At 53.0% G+C, this 19,695-nt stretch overlaps 1 protein-coding gene across 9 annotated transcripts in view; it reads left to right on the forward strand.

The window, feature by feature from the left end:
- Window positions 1-19,695, forward strand: part of LOC311422422 (protein CEPU-1) — a 329,684-nt gene that overhangs the window by 260,106 nt on the left and 49,883 nt on the right. For all 9 annotated transcript variants that reach the window (XM_084495452.1, XM_084495451.1, XM_084495450.1 and 6 more), the window contains one exon: window positions 19,037-19,269. In XM_084495452.1, the coding sequence (XP_084351578.1) occupies window positions 19,037-19,269 (233 nt within the window). The remainder of the gene's footprint in view (window positions 1-19,036; window positions 19,270-19,695) is intronic.

Raw genomic sequence — 19,695 nt, forward strand, 5'->3', positions numbered from 1 at the left:
CCAAGTGGCATTTCGGCAGGGGATGCGGAGCCACTTAGAGCGCATGCAGAGGGAAATTTGACAACCTTTCCCATTCATCGCTCAAAGTGCTCTGCAGATCAAAGCCGGAGAGACAATAATACATTTTGAACTAAGAACATTAATTTGTATCCAGAGCATTTTAATAAATAATTTTTTAAAATCCAGTTCAGCCCTGTCATCTCAAGCCAATTCCATTTAAAATCCAGCCCTTTGACTGACAGATTTTTAACACCGTAATTAGCATGTATGGCTCTTAAAAGCCTTTGTCGGTATCTCAGGCCTTCTCTGCATTACAGCATCTTCTCTCCCCTCCTCCCGGTCCCCTTTTTGATATTGTTATTCCATTTGTAGTTGTTTATCGTGCCCACTGAGACAGATTAAAGACAGGAAGGAGTCTGAGCGTTGTTCTTACGGGCTCCTGCAAGGTACGGAGTAAGCACAGCAGAGCTGGTGGATTCAGAACCTGAAGTCTCGCTTTTAAAACCGTGTGTCTGAAAAGTGGAGGTGGTTTCTAAAGCGTTTCATTGTTGCTCTGCTGGCTCTTTTTTGTTTGATTTGGAGTTCTACTTTTTTTTTTTTTTTGGAGGGGGGGTTGTCTTTCTCTTTAATGAAAGCTGAGGTTTTTATATAACTGCTGAGCTGGGGCTTAAGAAGAAAATAAGAGAGGTTATGAAATACTTGGTCATATTGTAAGGTTTGGCAGCACCGAGAAATATCCTTACGCGCTCTTGCATGGAACAAAGCTTCGTGAGCTCCATCTGAGGATGAAAGCGGGTCCATCAGGAGGCAAACACAGCGCAGCCCTTGCTTTCCCTCCTCTGAGGCTTTAAGTGGGATGTAGATTGTATATACCGCCGGTGTGCATAGGTCTGAGTCTCCTTGCTCGAGCAGAACTAGTCAGTGACTGGTGGAGATGTTTGCCAGCTGTGCGTGCGATCTGATACACGGGAGGAGCGCGATTGTGTTTTCGTAAGGCGCTGGAGCGTGAGCGAGGGGAACCAGACCTTGTCCGGGGAAACGGAGCAGCCAAATGCTTTCTTCTAGAGATTTTGTTCCACTTCACTGTTGGCTAAGGCTGGGCCCTAGGCAAAATCCCAGCTTTGAACAAAAGCCTGCGGCCTGAACCTGCTCCCAGACTGCAGGTGCTGCTCGTCTCAGCCATGATAAGAATCAAATCTGATAACCTGAATCTCTCCTCTGTAGCAGCACAGGGCCTCTGCAGAGCCATTGCCCTGTCCTGCAGGGATGTAAGCCTCGGGTGCACTCGTCTGTGTGCACAATCCACGAGTGCTGCTGCGTTGCAAGACTAATGCTTAAAGCTTCTCAGCAAACACTGTGTAACCAAAATCCTTCCCGGGACCCCTACACCTTCCTTTTTGCCATGGGATGAAAATCAAAGCAAGGAAAACCAGTCCCTGGCCTTCTGGCAAAGCACCACCAAGCTGTGCTTTGCCACCCAAGCCATTCTCTCACAAACCTGTGTTACACAAGCAGCCCCATGGAAACTGATGGGGACTGATGAGAAGTGAGTGGTGGCTTCATGTGGCATGCTCAGGATGCTCCATGTGCGCGCAGCCTCCTTGGTCTATGCGAGCTGCCCTGGTTTGGGTTGCCCCCCTGCACTCTGTGCCCTTTTGAAGCATTTCCCTGGAGCACTCTGCACACCTGGTGGACATGCAGCGCCTCCAGGAATTAGGGGCGCTCACGATGTACTGCAGGCAGCTGCCTGCAAAGCACTGCACAGCCAACTTGGACTGCAAAGACCTCGTGCCCCGCTCAGCTCCGGGGAGCCCGCAGCGTGTGCAATGCAAATTTGCAGAAGACCGTAGCAAAGCGCCGATGCCAGCTCTTGCTTCCCACTCATTATCCCTTCTGCGCCCACCCTGTGGCAGATGCTGTACAGGGGGATGCTCCTGGTGGCACAGCACGGGGCCGCCCGCCCCGGCGTGCCGCAGCAGCCCTGCCAGCTGATGGTTTGTCACGATGATGTGCCTTGGCACCCACCCGTCACCAGCTTGGAGCTGGCCCCTGGCATGCTGGCTGGGTCCAGGGGGGCTCATAATAAAGTTTCAGGCCTGTGCATGGCTTATTGTTGGCACTTGCTGCTGCTTCTTGCGGCTCCGGGGTATTTCTTCTCTCTGGCTCGTGGCTGGCTTTGCAGCTGCAGCGTGCTAACCTCCAGCCCAGCTCTCCTGCGGGCCCCCAAAATTGGCCTGGAGTTAAAGCTTCACCGAGAGCTGCCTGTGGGAGCAAGGCTGAAACCCTTCCCTCCCCTGTGCCCCTCATGTTAAAGGCTGCATTTAGTCGCTGGGTTTGGTGCCTGGCTGGCAGAGGGCTGCTGCGTGTCCTCGCAGCTTTGTTTTGTTTTCAGATTGCCTTTTTGGAGATAAATGCTAACATCCGCCGAGGCATGATGGACGCGCTCTTCTTTTTAAAGCCTCACTTGCCTTTTTTTTCTGGAGTGCCTGTGAAATGTCAAATGCTCTTTTCCTGTGTCCTAAGTGCACATACTTACCCAGGTTCCTGGTATTTTGGATCACATCCATTTACTTGCAGTTAGGCGGAGATACGCCGATCGGGTTGGATGCCCATTTCTCACTGTTTGCTCTGTGCCGGTCTGGAGCCCTTTGAAAGCTGGACTCTTAGGTCTGGAAGCAGTTATCTGCAAATTGCAGATTGCAAAAACTGGCAATTTCTGATGTGGTGCCCGAGGTGAGTCAGTGTGTTTTTTTTTTTTTTTTTTTTCTCTTGGTGGCCTCTCCTGTGCCGTTTACCCACCGCTCCGCTGCGCAATGGGGTTGGTTGGAGATTTGGGCTGCGGCTGTGTGCGAGATGTCTGATACGGGGAGATTTCCCCAGCACCCTTCTAGCACCGGGAACACCCTAGGCTGGGGTCCCTGCTGCACAAAGCACCCCAGGCTCTGAGGTTGGGTCTGCTGGGGGTCAGCTTCTGCTCAAATTGGGGGAAAAAAGCCCTTAGGGAAGTTGTCAGAGCAAGGAAAGTTGCGAATGCTCTGTACCGTCAAGGTGAGCAAGGTGATGGCATTTACGCTGGAGATATTTGGGACTCAGGATGTGGGATTAGTGTCAGCTCTCCTGGCAGTGTAAATTAGGAATGCAGAGGCTGCCTCTGTTAATGATACGGGGTTGTTAGGCGCTTCAGGTACTGTCATTCTTATTTAGGGATATATTTAAGGATTAACAGTAAGAAGTCCAGCATTAACAGGAGAGAAATGAATGTTAGTGAGCTTAGGCTTGGAGGGCTTATTTTTGATGATCATCATGTGAGCTGCTTTAGGAGAGATGAGCTCCAAGATGGGGAGAGATTCTTGTATTTTCGCAGGGAAAGAAAACCTTTTGCAAGTTTAAATAGAGATCAGAACTTAGCAACAATGACGGCTGCCTGGGTAAAGCCGTGTAACTCCCTGATGCCGGTGCCTTTGCTGGGCTGAGAATCTGGCTCCCAGCACCCTGCCTATTTTTAGTCTCGCTTTTTTTTTTTTTTTTTTTTAAACATATTTTTTGCTTTGCAGAATGTGCACAATCAAACAATGTCCACAGATTTCTTTGTTCTTTGAAATCATTCGGTGTTTTTAATTGGCAACCTCTCTGTTTAGCCTTGATCGCAGTTGGCTGCAAGTAGGTTACATTTGCTATGCGTGCTGTCTCAGGCACTCGGGCTGGGCTGAGGAGCTACCTGCCGATTCTGCTCCTTTTCAATGGGTGCAGGCACGAATATTTTGTGCTGCAAAGCATTTTCTTATATGTGTAAACTCCACGTTTCATTTTCCCTGACTTTGGCTTCGGTATCTGCTGCCCACCAGCACTGGCACCGGTGCAAAGCTGTTGATGATTCTCAGGTCTTCGCGTCCCGAGATTAAAAAGGTTCCTCTTGAAAATGAAACGGGCACAAAGAGGGGTTGTGTGTGCGATGAGCTGGGTCAGTTCTGATGGCTGGGAGGCAGCAGGAGGGAAGTCCCACAAGGCTTTAAGGAGTAGCTTGAACTGTGCATTGCAGGCTCCTCTCTCTGACGTCCCCACAGTTCTTGCCTGCTTGGATTGTTGTTGTTTGGAATTGTTATTATTATTTCCTATTTATTATAAAGGTCAGGTCAGTGGAAGCGCAGCTCATCCTTTGGGGTTATTTCAGGCCTTTTCTGAGGTATGCTCCAGCCTGCTGCATCTAGCAGGGGACAGAAACAAAGAGGGTTCCCAGTTCTGTCATCTGCTGCCTGACCAGGCTGGACAGCGAGCGAGTCCCCATTACTTATGCGCTTCCTGAAGCTGAAACAATTGCTATTATCCCACATAATATTGCATGACCTACATTTTTACTTGAAAGCCTCCAGCTAATAATTAGTTTGAATTTCGAATTATAAATAAACACATTTATATTCCAGTTTAAAAAATAAAAGGGGAGGTGGGGGCGCAAGGAAAGCAAGCAAACCTCTTGATAGATGAAATCCCCACCTCTCCCTGCCGGTCTCTGCTTCCCCTCTGTTCCTCTGCCTTTCGGGCTGGGGAGGAAGGAGGGGATTTGCAGGGCTGGTGGAAGGAGGAGGGGGTTGGATGTGATGAGACTGCTGGGCGTTCTCCTGGCAAACCGCGGGACCTTGGTGCTTGGGAGGTTCAGGCCATCTGGCTAAACAGGGTCAAGCTCTCCGTTGGCAGCTTGGCCTTGCCAAAGGAGCAGCAGAACGGGGCTGGGATAGCACCAGGAAATTCATCTTTTAGTGGGAGTAGGTGTCTGTCCTCACTATCCCACCTCTCCATCCCGTATGCAGCTGCAGGAGCCCAAAAAGCTGCGGGCAGCCATGGTTAGGATCATTAATGGGTTATCTCTTAACAGGCAGAGAGCAAGTCATGCCTCAAGAGGCTACACCTGGGATTTGATCCACAACTGGCAGAAAAAAAGTCTGTCCTGCTGCCTGTGACGTGGCTAACACAGAAAATGCCATAGCACACCGAGCCGCACCGTGCAGCCCCACACCGGTAATTGTCATTCTGCTCGGAGCTGGTGGTGTCTGTATGCCTTGAAGCAAGACAATTGCTAGCCTTTGTAATTTCCTTTCTGGAAAAAAAATCCAGTCAGACTTAATAGGGACAAGACCAGTAGGCTTCTTTGGAAATTACTGTGAAATCTATAGAAAAGGGTAGACAATGAGACGTCTCTGGTGGAATCCCACGGACGAGTTTCGCCGTGCCATAGAAAGGTTTTCGTTCTCCAGTTGCTTTGGTAGCACTTGCCCATAAGGTGTTATCCTAAGCAATGCTGCTTCAGGTGCTATTTTTATTCAGGAAAATGTCAAATCCTTTCTGGGAACTTACTGACTTGTTGTCTTGGTAATTTCTTGCAGAAACAAGATCTATAAAAATCTCCTATTTTCCTGGCACTAGGCTTTTTTGTCTATTTTGGCTGTAAATATTTTTTAGAATACTTAAAAAAAAAAATGGGAGCAGCTTTAATAGGACACGTGCGATGTAATTTCTCCCCCAGAACAGCTCTTGTAAGGCTTCTTGAGGCACAGATGTAAGTGGGGAAGTAGCTGTGCGCACTCGGATTTCTGATACCGGCCCGGTGTCCTTTGAATAGGCGTCCTTGTGTGCCGAGATGATATCTGGCCCCGTTTTTTCTTCACGCACTGTTCCTTAATCTGAAGTGCAGCTCTCCGGGAGCTGGCAGCCCAGCTCCAAGCGGGGTTATATTCGTGCTGAATTGGCGATGGGGAAGGGAAGCTACGCGTGCTCGAAGCGCGCCCCTTCTTGGGACGAGCGGCACGCTACGAGCGGTGGCTGCGCGATCGCAACAAGATCCCCGGAGTCCAAAGGAGCAAGGCTCGGGCACGAACGCCAGAGCTGCCCTAATAAAACATTTACTGGGGTTTGGAGACCTCCTCGCTCCGACACGGCGCATACATATTAAATGATCAAAGTTGCCGGGCCTTCGGAGGAGCCGGCTGCTAATCTAATGCAACCCTTGGGCTTTGCTCGCCACTGACTCTGCATGAAAACAAACGGCGGCTCTGTTTTCCTATTTAAAAGATCTCAGAGATAAGCCAGGCGGGTCACAGTTCAGGAAGCAAGAGGATCTGGCCTCTTAAAGGCTTTGGCGAGAAGGGGCTTGGGGAGGTGGGTTGGGGTTGAGGATGGGTTGGGCTCCCTCTCTCAAGTCCTTTGTACCTCTGACTCTGCCTGTGCTATCCCAGCGCTGCCGTGGGCTGTCCTCCTCCTCCTCTTCCTCTCATTCTTGCCCGTCCCCATCCTAAATCTCTCTGCCCCATGTCCTAGTCCATGGACAGACAAGGTCACTGCTCACTTTCCATGATTGCAAAGTGCTTCCAGTGGGTGCAAACCAAACCAAACAGCAATAAAAAAAAAAAAAAAAAAAAAACCTACTCCGTCTTCAGATTTATAAACTGAGCACAGTCAAACTGGAAAGTGCCAAGGAGGAAAGGGAAAACACAGAGCCCCCGGGGTGCCATTTCTCCAAGCGGTGCAGCCTTTTATTTGGCTGCCTTCACTTGTTTCAGCCGTGTGGGGCAGGCAGCAGGCAGGAAACCTTGTGGGGCTGCTCCTTCGGAGGTGCTGAGTGCTGGGATCAGCACCTTTGTAAGCCACTGGCTATCCCATCATCTCCTGCTGGTTCAGAGCAAATACTTCATCTGCTGATTGTCACTGCTCCACTGGTTTGGTACTGATGGGTTTGGCTTTCCGCTTGGTTACAGCATCTTTTCTGCTCCTCAAGTGCCTCCGTGTCTTTCATCTAATTCCTTAACTAGTTTCCATTTACTGACGGTCCCTTGCTTTTAAGGTACTTGAATCTGTTTGATCATCAACAAATTTCTCTTTCTGTTCCTCTGATAAAAAATTAAATCTGGGAACTTTTTGAAGGCTTTTCCCTCCACCTTTTTTTTTTTTCCTCCTTCTGCACTCTATGGGGAGTCAGAAAGCCCTTTTCTAGAAAAATAAAATAAATAAAAATTAGAGTTCAAAGCGTGACTTCTCTTAAAGAGAAGAAGAGGGTGAGAAGAAGAAAAAAAACCACCACCATATATTCTTACAGATGTGACATCAAAATGGGAAACTATAAAGGACACATTTTCAAAGGCTCGTACAGGGACTGAGTTGGTTCAGTGGGAAACGGGCAACCAAAGTCTCTCCTGGCTCTTTGAAAGCGTGTCCCCAAGCCACCAAAATCCTGTTGTTTTAGCTGAAGTGTGTGGGCTTCTCCCCCGCCAAACAAACACATGGAGCTGCCTCGGGGGATGCAGGGGGTCGGGGTGGGTGGCTGGTGGCAGGAGGGTGGTGCAGTGGAAGGGGTGGCAGTGCTGGGGGTCCTGGGGGCCACCTCTGCTCACCAGCACCCGCTGTGTCCTTGTGTCACCTTGGCTTCTGTGTCCGTGCTTGCTGGCACGGAGACGTCTCCTGCCCTGCTGCAGAGGAGCTTTTGGGAACCGCAATGGGAGACGGGGCAGGAAAAATCTGTGGTGAGTCCCTTAGGGAGAGATGAAGGAGCAGCAGAGCCCTGCGGTGACAGCCCCTCCGTGTCCCGACTCTGGCTACCCCGCCTGGGTGTGTGCTGGGGAAATCCCCCTGCCTTCAGCCTCCTGATGCCACGGAGCTGCTGGAGTGTCCTCAGTGGGACCTCCGAGCCCTGGCCACCCCTGTTGTCTTCCCCACAGCATGAGGCACCAGGCAGCGTGTGCTCCCAAAAAAGGTGTCTGGATCCCCCAAAAAGGCACTTGGCTCCCCAAAAGGCTTTTTCACCCCATGGGTCGGTGCCTGGACGTGGTTGATGCTACTACACCTGACCCAGGGGGTGATGGAGATCTCACCTCTGGGACCATCGAGTGAGCTGCCACGGGGCTCGGTGTGCCCATGGGTCAGAGCAGCAGTAGTTGTGCTTCGGTGATGGAAACAAAGGGAACTCCCAAACGCCAATTCCCAAAAACCCACAAAGCCCTTTTGTGGGATTTTCTCCAATGAGACCGCTCAGCAGCCTCCCCAAACCATGTCTGTGCATGCTCAGGAGTGACACAAATGCATGGAGACTGTGCTCCATCCCGTGGCCGTGATGTCCGGGCACTTTCAGGAATGCTCCCAGCAGCTGCCTGATGCTTTCTGGGTACAATCGATGATTTGGTTTGGGTGCAATTAATCCCTGCTTGTCTTGTTTGCATTTTGTTGTCATTTTGAGCTGGTTGTGCAAGGGCTGAGGTGCGCAGGGTGCTGTGCAGGCTGCCTGGTGGGCTCACTCTTCCTTCCAAGACGCTCATCCAAACATCTGCTGTCCTAAATCTTTCTTTTGGGGCCTAAATCTTTATTTTGCTGGGTGCCACGGCGTGGAGCTGCCTTGGTTTCCGTGCTGGAGCTGATGGAGCAGTTCGGGTCATGGCACAGGCTGGAGCTCGGGGACGCACGGAGGTCCTGGGCTGGTTTCCTCGCCATGCTCAGCGCCTTGCTCCCGCTCCATCTGCCTCTGCATCACCTTGGATTAATTACAGTACAATGCAGTATACGTTTATGTGGTGTCTGCACCAGAGTCTCAGGGCCTTTTGCAATCTTAAAAATCTAATTAAGGTGCAGCCTCCAACATGAATGCTTATCACCGAACTGTGTACAGCGAGACAGACACGGCGTGCCTTCACGTCTCAACCAGGAGCTGAATCCACACTCTCGTGGCATTATTAATTACTCAAAGCTTGGTGTCCGAGACACCAATCGATACCGTGGGCCTGGCTGGATGGGAAGCTTTAAGTGAGCATGAGGGAATGGATGATAACCATCAGCGAGAAGCGGCTGAGGCCATCCTTACCCGGCACTCGGCCTGGGAGGAGGAGGAGCTGCCTCGCAGAGACACGTGCAGGAGCAGTGTGTGTTTATCAGCCACTTGGACGGTGGAAGGTTTTTTATTTTATGCAGAAATGAGAGGGCTAGCATCAGTCTTGGCCTTGGGATGGTGCTTCCCAGGGGGACAGGGAGGGCTGGCAATGGGTGCAGCATCCCTTGTGCAACTCCAACTTGTCCAGCCTCTGGGAAGGACACGGTGCCAAGCCCACGCTTGTGGAAAAATGATCTCCTGGAGCACCTGTTGTTTGGGTGAGCAAAGCCCTGTATGTATTTTATAGGAGAAAGCAACATCTCCAGTCCTCTGGATGAGCCCAAGCCCCGGTCCTGGCTCTAGTCCCCATCCTGCCCAGGCAGCAGTTCCCAGATTTGCTGCAAAACTTCACTGGCCTCTCTAGTGGGTCTGACGAGTGGCAGCAGCCACTGGGAGTGCTGGAAAGGGAAGGAGGGAGTGCCACGAGTGCGACAAAAACGTAAATAACCAGGGGGAAAAGGGAGAGGAAATGTGAAGTGGCCCTTTAAAAACGAGCCTCCAGAGCCCAGAGCCCAACTAGCGTTCCCTCAAGTATTCAAATGAGATTGCAGCATCAGATTGGTATGCATTAGGCTGGTCTCAATGAAAATTAACATGTAATTGCTTCAAATGAAGTAAGTGAGGAGGTAATCTGTTCTTAAATTGGATTCGCAGGATTTTGTGGTACCATAATGCAGCTGTGAAATGAAATATATTTTAAGGATGATGTCCTCAAGGGGAGAGGGGAGGAAGGGGGGATCTGTTCTGGGGAGGGTCCGTTCCCTCCCTCCCTCCCTTCTTTTAGCCCTCACTGGTGCTAATTTACGAATGGGCAGAGCAGCATGGCTGGGAAGGCCCCATGGCTTTTCACCACGACATGTTCCCTTCCTGGGCATCTCTCCCATCCCCAAATTCCCATCCTTCGGCTCTCCACGTCCCTCCCAATGCCCATGTCCCCCTGGCACCTCCTCCTGGGGACACGTCCCCATCGCGTGGCGGCACGAGGATAGCAGGTGGGGCTCGTTGGTCGTGTGGCTAACGAGCTTCTGGGCACGTGGCGGGGGAAGACCTGGCTACGTGGTGGGTTGTGAGCGTCCCTAAAGAGCTGTGTGGGTTCCTGCTGGGCCCGGAGCAGTGCTGCAAGGCTGGGGGATTCATCCCCAAAGGTTTTGGGTGCCCTAAGCCTCCCGTGGTGTCTTCTGTTGTCTGGACAATCTCTCTCTCTTAACCTTATGGGTTTGTTCTCCTCCTGGCCATCTCTGCCTTCTGCCAGAAGAGAAATGTGAGCTTATTCTAAAACTACAGATACCTAAGGAGCATGCAGCTGCGTATATTTGCTACAGGTGGACCCTCCTGGTCAGACACAGCCAGGATGGGGGAAATGTGCAGGGTCCCCTCCTCTCCCCATCACAGCCCCGTGTTACAGAGCCCTGGTCTCCGCCAATGCCTCAAAACCCCGATCCCAGATCTCGTGCTCCTCTCTGGCTGGGTTTCCCCGTGTTTTCCCCTCTGTTTGTGGCCCTCCTCGCTCCCTCTCACCCCTGCTCCTCCCAGCCCTCAGCCCCCTGACCCTCAGCATCCTTTCGCGGCCGGCTCCTGCGCGCCTCTCCGAAGAGAGCGCTTACCCCTCGCCGTTCCTGTTTTGTGCCTCAACTTATATGGAAAAGCCACTTTAGCGATAATTTTCCACTTGTAATAAGTTAAGTGCATCGCTTCCTTTCGAATACATTTTCAGTGCAGTTAAGCTCAGCAGTCCCTTGCCTGTGTGCTTAGTTAAATGCGCTCCTTTGCAGACCGTTGGGGTAGATGGCTTCACTTTATTCCTGGGCCATTAGTGTCAATTGCGCAAAGCAGAAGCAGGATTTATTCAGGGGGCACAGCTCATAATTGAGCGAGTTCAGCGCTGGGGAGCAGCGCTAACTGCTGGGAGTGCAGCGTGGAGGAACTTCCCCGCCGGGCTGCAGGAGGGGAAAAGCGAGCCGCCGGCGGGGCCGAAGCACTGCAGAGCTGTCAGCGGGGAGGGATGGGGTGCTGGGGTGCTCTTTCCGGCTCTTCTTGGGGTCTGAGGGCCCCTTTCTGCTGTGCTGAGCCCCCTTGTCCCCAGCTTTGGCTCTGTGTGCTCTGCAGGGTGATGCAGAAGGTGTGAGCACCCAGGGATGGAGCTGTATGAAGCTGTCTGGGTTGCCTGGGCACCGTTGTCCATCCCAGTGCGCTCCTGAGGGCGTTGTTGGAGGTTTAAGGAGGGCACTGAACAGCTCCAGCCAGGGCTTAGGTTGAACATTTCTCCAGAGAAGGATTCACAGCACGGGGAGGTCTCACCAGGCTTTTGGAGGCAGAGGGAGGAGGCTTCTCCACACCTCGTTGTGCGAGGAGTCCTGAGCTTACAGCTCTGTGATGCTTGCGGGGAGGCGATGAGATCACGAGGGAGTTGTTTTCTTCTCGTGTCATTTCCCTTGGCTCCTTTTGAAGGCTCTCAAAGGCGGCAGCTTGCAGACATGGCACTCAGGCAGCTGGACCTGGGGTGGTGCTGTCCCCGTAGCAGGGAGAAGTTTTTTACAGGTATCCCTGAAAGCCCTCTGGGGAAGGGGCGGCTTTCACCCGGGGGCATTTGCCCACTGGCATCCAGGAGCCCCCAAGAAAAGGAATGGATAAAAAATAAAAATAAAATCTGCAGGAACAAAATGCCCACGGCTCCCCTAAGGCCTGGAGCTCCCTGGTGGTGTCAGCACTTCATTAGTAAACCGGCCGTGTCCCCGCACAGCTGCCTCCATGCGGGTTGGTGCTGCCGTCACCCCCCTGGCAGCATCAGCACTTTTGGAGGGCGCCCAAGCAGATGGGGCAGGAGCGGGGTCCGGAGTGAGCCCCACGCGTGGGCAGCCCCGGGGACAGGAGCCAGGGTTGGGGACACGTGTCCTGTGTCCCTTGCGTGTGGTGCCTGCCCTCATCGCTGCTTTGTCGCCCGCTCCGAGATGGAAGATGCTGTAGATGTGCAGAGCCCCGTTGTTAGCAGAGACAATAGGAGGATAAATAGAAAGGCTGGATGAGCTGAGCACGGGAGCAGGGGACTTGGAAAGGTGCTGGTGCACTGCTGCATTGCAGAGACAGGAAGACTTTTCCAGACAAACCGTCCCTGCCTGCTGCATCGCGACCTGCCTGCTCTGCACCAGGCCGTGCCGTGCTGGCCTCGAGGTCCCCCAGGGCCTGGGGGTGCCACGGGGCTCGGGGCTCCTCCGCACCCCGCTTTGTGCTCCGCCAGCGTGCTGCAAAGTGGGGGCTCCGGCTCTTTTTGCAGTTCTGCCTTCCTCGCTCCCTCCCCGCTCTGGTTTCCTCCTGCTTCTTTGGCATTTGCCAACAAACTCGTCTAAGGCAGCATACTGGGAGTTGTTTGCAGCTCCGTGAATCCCGGGCAATGAACCAAGGCAGATCTTGAAGCCCGGTATATTATTATTAATGTAATTAGTGCGAATCATTTGCATGTATAAACTTTCAATTGAGGAGATCAGGTACTTTACAAACATGCATTAACTCACCCTCCCTGGAAAGGAGGTGCCAGCTACGTTAAAAGCCTTGCAGAGGGCAGAAATGAAGGGCAGGGAGCTGCAAGGCTCTGCTGTGCGAGCCGGTGGGGAAGGCAGGACCTCCCGCCCCCGAGCCCCGGCTCCCTCTGCCCTCACCAAGCTGAAACTTCTGCCTGGGCGAGGAAGAGAAGGGAAAGCACAAAAGGTTTTCTTTTCCACTTCTGAGCGCTGCTTTTGACCAGCTCAGTGTGATTTTGAAGAGGCACCGGGGTGGAAGCTGATCTGAGGGCACCTGCTCACCCCGCAGGCTTTGGAGATGCTCCGGCTGCCGTGGGGGGGCTGGAGGTAGGCACCAGCCCCAGCAGGGACCCCCCTTTTCTGCCAGAGCCTGCTTCTGGGTTAATCACCGGGTCGTGTCCTGTGGGGTGGGCTCCCCCCTGCAGGGAGGGGGCTGCCCTGTGCTGGGGATGTGCCTTTTTGGTGATTCACACCGCGGTGAGCGCGTGAGATTCCCTCCAGCTGATCGTGCAGTCCTGGATGAGGATGCCCGTGGTGCTCCTGGGGGATGCTCTGAGCATCTTCCCGCTGTGTACACCCCCCAGGCATGCAGCCCCAGCAGCGAGGAGCCTGGAGCAGCCTGGGGAGCAGCTGGGGCTTTCAGCAGGCAGGAGCAAGCCTACGGGCTGCTCTGTGCCTCTGCCGTGAATGTCCCCGCATGGGTCCTGCAAGCAGCGTGGGTTTGCACATGTCCTGCTTCATCGTCCAAGCTCGGGGGGCTGAGCTGGGCATCTGTGTTACTGCGCCTCTTGCAGCACGTGGAGGGGTCAGAGGGTGGGATGTCTTGGGTCTGAAGATGTTTCAAGGAAAGGGCTTCACACCACGCAGCGGGGCTTGGCCTTTTAAGTCACTTTTCACAAGCACACAGCTGTGTGCATCGCGTTTTGAATGATGCCATGAGCCAAAACTGGTCCGGCTGTAACCAAGTGTGGGTGCGTGCCTGAGCATACGGTGCCGCAGCGAGCGGGTGAGCACGGTCTGTGTGTGCACCAAAAGCGAGCAGATGCTCCAAAGGCTCCCGAAGAAGGGCCGGACTGCTAAAAGGTGCTCGTGCATGGCTTCACCCACCACAATAAGGAATAAGGAGGGGGGAGGCGGGTTGGTTGGTGGTGGTGAGGATGCTGGTTTAATATTTATCAGGCAAAAGCCTCCAGATCTTCTCCTCCAGTGCAGCATGGTCACCACGGCGCATCCCAACCTCCGGGGTCGTGAGCAGCACCTGTCCCAAAGATCACATCCCCAGGCCCCTTGGCATGAGCAGGCAGCACACCATGTGCTGTTTGCTTCCAGCTTTGGCTTTTTACCCAGGGAAGAGCCAGGAGGAAAGCTGCAGGCTGGGCTGAGAGCAGGGCTAGTCAGGGCAGGCATGCCTCAAACCCTCTGCTGGGGTACCAGAAATGGTCTTTTCCCATTAGCTGACTTCTCTGAAAGTCTAATTACCTCCAGTGTGTGTTGAATGCCACTCCATTATTAGTCCGTTTAGCTCTGTTTTCTTCCCACCAAGCCTGCATCCCTGCAGGACCAGAGAAATCAATGCCAGCCCTCCCATGGCGGGTAGGCAAGAAGGACTGAGCATGTTACCTACATGCTTTATTCCCCGTGCTCTCACCACATCCATGCCTTGGGTAGGCGAGGAGTTTGGGGTCCCCAGGGTGCCCACCTGGACCCAGGCTTTTCATTTGCTCAGGAATTGATGCCAAACCTTGGTTGCCACCCGAGCAAAAACATCATAGGGAAGCCTACAGGAGCAGTGAGACTGTGTTTGAATGGGATTGAGTTGTTCACAGCCCGGCCTTTAATTAATCCTAATAAATAACAATAAAATGTGATAATCACAGAAATAAATCCAAGACGTGAAGCTCCTGCCTGCGGCGGCGGTCTAGTTTACTTGATCATTTATAGCGTGATGGAGGATGCACAAACAGGAGATGCTGTCTGGGACACGAAATGCTGCACAGGGCTGGGGACACGAAATGCTGCACAGGGCTGGGGGCAGTCCCCCTCCAGCAGGGCTGGAGCAGCTCTTCTCCTTGCCAGGTCTCCACGGGATGCTTTTGCAGCCAGGTTTAAAGTAAATCCCAGGCTAGTTCCTCTAAACTGATTTCCAGATTGGGCTAACCCGTAGCAGAGACAAAATGCTGAGAGTTTGGAAGGGATTGCTTCCAAATCCAGAGGTGCCTAGAAATTGCTGAATTATTAGCCTGGATGGAAAAAAAAAAAAAAAAAAAGGCCTCTTGGGATGCTTGATGATGGCTTGGTGCCATGGTGCAACACGTGTGAGACTCCATCAAGTGGCCTGGATGTGGGAAGGGGATTTCTCCAGGGTGGGCACTGAAAGCCCAGCCCTGTCCCTGCATCCCAGGATGGAGCTTGTACCCTGGTAATTGCACAGAAAGCAGCAGTCAGGTTGCTAATTTTGCTGAGCTCTTTTCAGTCCTAATTAACATTATTCATTTCTTGTGTGTCCTGCTGGGTTGAGACAATCTGTGCTCTCCAGCCCAGCCCTCTGAAACACCAGCGATCTGCACAAGAGGCAACAGAAAGTGTTGTGCACCAATTACTGCACATCAGTAATTAAAAACCTCCTTCCCCCCGCTGTCGGGCCACCTCCTCTCCTGACATTTGCTGTGTGCAAACTGGAGAAAGCAAAGAGAGAAACTGAAGAGGGCACGGCGCTGCTGGCTTGTGCAACCTGGGTCTGTGCCGAAACCGCGGGGAGGTGCCGGGGGCAGGCTGAGACACAGACAGGGCTCACAGCTTGGGTGCCCCGGTGCTTATTTATTTTGAGGACGTGAGGGCTGGCTGGTTTGGAGTCTTCATGGGCCAGCTTGCTTGCAGAGGGCAGCTAGCAAAGGCAAAAAGCTTTGGGAGATGCTAAAGGGGTGGGGAAGGGCAGGACCAGATGGGTCCCGCTCCCCTTTGGGGCACAAGTGGATAGGCAGGGGGGATGCTCGTAGCTCTGTCCTTCTGTTGGTGCACACAGTTACCTTAAAAAGCCCCAAATCTGCTGCTCGTGGTCATTTTGGTGTGTCCAAGTGGCAGGGGGAGCAGAGGACCAGGGGCAGCGAGGAGCCAGGTGTCTGCAAAGCCTTGCTGCCTCCCCCAGGGCGGTGTGACAGTGGTGTGTTAGCAGCGTCTCCGTCTCCCAGAGGAGAGGCAGAGAGGGAGGGAGAAGGATCATCACTTCATGCTGAGAGACAGCAGCTCTTCATCTTCTCGGAGGAGAAGGCCTTGCTTTCTGAGCAGGAACGTAGCCGGGATTAAGGATCTTAAGAGAGAAAATTACCTCATCTGTGCTTAATTATTTTTACATCTTCTTTTTCGGAGGCGAGTGCTGTTTTCCAGCACCCTGGGGACCTTTCTTCCCCCTCGTTCCCTGGCACACCACGGGGTGGGAGGAAGCCAGGGATGCTCCGGAGCGGCGGGGGGAGCATCTCTGGGCTCTGCTCCTGCCCGGAGCAGGGAGGAAGAGGAGAAGCCTCCAAGCTCGGCGGTGCCTCCGCTGCCCACCTGTGCCTGGAGCCTGGCTTCCAGCCCCACCAAAGGCTTTCTGCTCAGCCGCCCACCCCTGCCAAAGGCTTTCCAATGAGGGAGCTGCTGGGGAGGGAAATAGAGCAGATGGAGGGGCTGGAAGAGCATCGGGGCGCTGCGAGGAGGGAACGAGCCACGGGGACCCTGGCTGATGGCCGTGCGAGGAGGAAGGGGCTCGCCAGCTCCTGCTGGGGGCTTGTCCTGCCGTTACCTGCACCGGGGAGGGGATCGAAGCCCTCCCCGTGGCAGCAGGCTGCCGTCCCGAAAATAGCACGCCGCTACCCGAAGGTCACAGAGCCTCTTCCCAGAGCCGTTTCTGCTGTTTATTGCATATATTGGCTCAGGAGCTTTAAGAGGGAGGAAAGAAAATAAAATAACAAGTTTAAGCTTGCCGATCCCAGGGACAGAGAAGCGTGTCTAGGTGATAAGAAGAGATTGCGACCAGGTGCTGTGAAGGGCAAAAGCACTTATTTCACTGTTGCCTCATGCGTTACCTGAGCCCCGTTGCTTTTCAAAAGCACTTAAATGCCCATATGATAGAGGGAATGCTTGGATTACACACTGTCTGCCTCCATTATTATCCAGGGATCTCCAAGCCGATGCATTTCACAAAAAAGTAGCGTGGAGGAGGAGAGAGAAAATATATATATTTTTAGTTCTGCCTGCTTACAGGTCCTCAGCGATAATTTCCACAGGAGGGCCCAGTGTGAGAAATTCAAGCCACGTCTGGATTCTCATCAGCCAGCATTTCTTTGCAATATGGCTTTAGCAGAGAGGGTGGGCACCCCCTTTTTGGGCTGAAACGCTGCTCACGGTGCTTGCAGGAGCCCATTTCATTGCATTGTGATGGGCAAGCCAGAGCCAAGGACCAAATATCCACCTGCGTTTTATTAAAGCCCCATAGGTCTGAGCTGCCGGTGCTGTTGAGGTCCAGAGCACAATATAATAAAACCGTCCTTTGGGGTGAAATCTCAAAGTTTTATTCAACTCGAGCAACTTAACTCCAAGGTTTGACTCAAGTTGTAAAGCCGCTGAGAGCAAGCAAGATCTGAGTTCTTGGTGTTCAGCCCAGGCTGAATCTATTGCTTTTTTTATGAAGATAATAAAAATCTGCTCGCATTTAATTTATTATTATCGTAATATCATTATGGAACGGCAATGAAATTGTTTAATTTATCAGATGTTTTCACACCAGAGAGGGAGGATGGGCCAACAGCTTGGGTCCTTGCCTCGCAAATCCTTAGGGGACTCCTGAGCCAGGCTGCCCCGAGGGCAGTCACCTCGATGGGCACCCACCGTCCCCATGCTGGGTCTCGAGGTCATTGTCCAGGCTCCTTCCACGTTCAGAGGGGCTGAAAAGATACTTCCAAAAAGAGGCAAGGGGAGAGGAGGCAGCTCGTCCCCCTGAGGTGCATTCTCTGCTGGCAGAGCCGAGTGAGCACTTAGGATCGCTCGTTCCTCTGCATCTCCCTCCCACGGCTATAGACTGGGAATAATGGCATCGCCCACCTCCTGGGGAGAATCGGGATGTAAAAACGAGCTGGGGGCTGTGTGGCTGTTCGTATAAACAATCTTTCTGAGTCCACGTGAGATAAGCTAGCCCTTGAGAAGGAGGAGGAGGAAGGCAGAAGCATAGGCAGAGAAGTGGTGGCGGCACCGTGAGAAGGAGAAGGAGTCCCTTGAGGCTGGACTCTGCCCCACCAAGACAAAATTCAGGCTATATAAGACTCACTGCCAAGTAGCTGGCACCCAGGGGAGTTCACATCTTGCAGTTGGTTCCCTGCCCAAAGTTTCCTTCACCCATATTCGCCACAAAGCAGGGTCAGTCCCTTTAGACGGGGCGCTGCCTCCCCTTGCCCTTGGCGAGGCTACCCTGAGTGACCTCACCGAGGCTGCTCTCTTTCAGTGCCTCCAAAGTTAATTTGCATCCCAGCCACTGCACAAGTAATGAAGTAGAGTGGGGAGAATATAAACAACGGAGCTTAGGCTGAGTGGTTTTATGTAGGAACATTATCCGCCGTCGCTGGCATCCAGCAAAGCTCGGCTAAGTTATAACAGCTCTGCGGTCTCCAACTTGCTTGGAGAGAAGTGGCGTTTGGGCCGGGATCTGCATGGCCCTGCTGCACGGGGAAGGGGTTGGGGAGCAGGCTGAGATGGTTTGTTAGAGTGGAGGATGCAAACCTTGATTTGGGGTGTGGAGAGGGAGGGTTTCAGGGCTGGTGTTGTCCTTTTCGGGGAGCCAGGCTGGTCCCCGCTGCTCAGGACAGAACAACGTTCCCATTCAGGAGCTAAGCTCCTTCTGGGTTTGCGCCGTGCTGTCTTCTGGGTGGTGCCTGTTGTTAACGGGGCTGGAATTAGGAGATTTCTGCCTCTGAAACATCACCGGATGGGTGAGATGTTTAGCTGGGGAGAGATGCACTAAGCGGAGGAGAAGCAGTGGTGCGGATGATGGAAAGGGAAGGAAGAAGTGACAGAGGGGACAAATGGCAGGAAGCTCAAGGTTTCTCTTTAGAGGTGTGTCAAAGCTGGCTTGCTCCTGAGATAAATTTTCCTCGCTCCTTTGTGAAGCAGAGTGAACGGCTCTCCCTGCTCTGCTCTGCATTTCTTCGCCTGGCTGCAGGGATCTGATGCTCTGTGAAGAGACCAAGCGATGGCTTTGGGCAGGAGGGAGCGACCTAGGTCTCCCCAAAAGGTGTGGTTGGGACTCAGAATGGATGCTTTTGGCTTGGCTGTGGTTGTCTCTGTGTTAGCAAAGGAGCAAATGGGAACAGAGGGGCAAAAGGTCCTTCGGTGAGTGGTGGAGGATGGCTCTGATCTGCAATAACTGCGAAATTCTTGGGTAAATCTCTTGAGCCGCGGGTTTAGATGGATATCGGTGCCCTGAGCACAGCAGGCGAAGTGCTGACATTGTCCTCTTTGGAGAGCCGCCACACTCGGTCTCCGAAACTGCTGCTGGCAGCAAAACTAAAAATAGTGCCGAGAGGAGGAGCAGGAGCTGGGGAAGGCGGGGATGGCAGCACGCTAACAGGTCACCTCTGCCTCTGCCCAGGTGCTCCGTGGACAACCGCGTCACCCGCGTGGCCTGGCTGAACCGCAGCAGCATCCTCTATGCCGGCAATGACAAGTGGTGCTTGGACCCTCGGGTGGTGCTCCTGGCCAACACCAAAACCCAGTACAGCATCCAGATCCACGACGTGGACGTGTACGATGAGGGCCCCTACACCTGCTCCGTGCAGACAGACAATCACCCCAAGACATCGCGCGTCCACCTCATCGTGCAAGGTAAGAGGAAGGGATATCGAAGAGGGGTTGGGTGTGGTGCTTTGACTTCTGGTCCTCAATTTGAGCCTGGTGTCTCCTGCCATTGCTCCTACAATGACCAAAGAGGGGTTGGGCACGGTGCCTTGACTTCTGCTCATCCATTTGACCCTGATGTCTTCTGCCATTGCTCCTACATTGACCCTACTACGTGTAGGACAACTCGGTGCAAACATTAAGGGTGTCTTCATGCTTGGAGAGTCCAACTGAAGCTGGGCAATGCCCAAGTGTTTGCAGTCAAATTTAGCCAACTTTCCTGGAGTAGTCATGGGGCTCTGATACAGGCAGCTCTGCCTCCCAAAATAATCACTGCTAAACCCACGTTGCTGGTTTTTTTTTGTTGTTGTTGTATTTTTTTTTTTTCCTATGCTGGAGGCAATGCTTGAAGTA

This window comes from Aythya ferina (assembly GCF_964211825.1).
Source record: "Aythya ferina genome assembly, chromosome: 22".
Classification (NCBI taxonomy): Eukaryota; Metazoa; Chordata; class Aves; order Anseriformes; family Anatidae; genus Aythya; species Aythya ferina.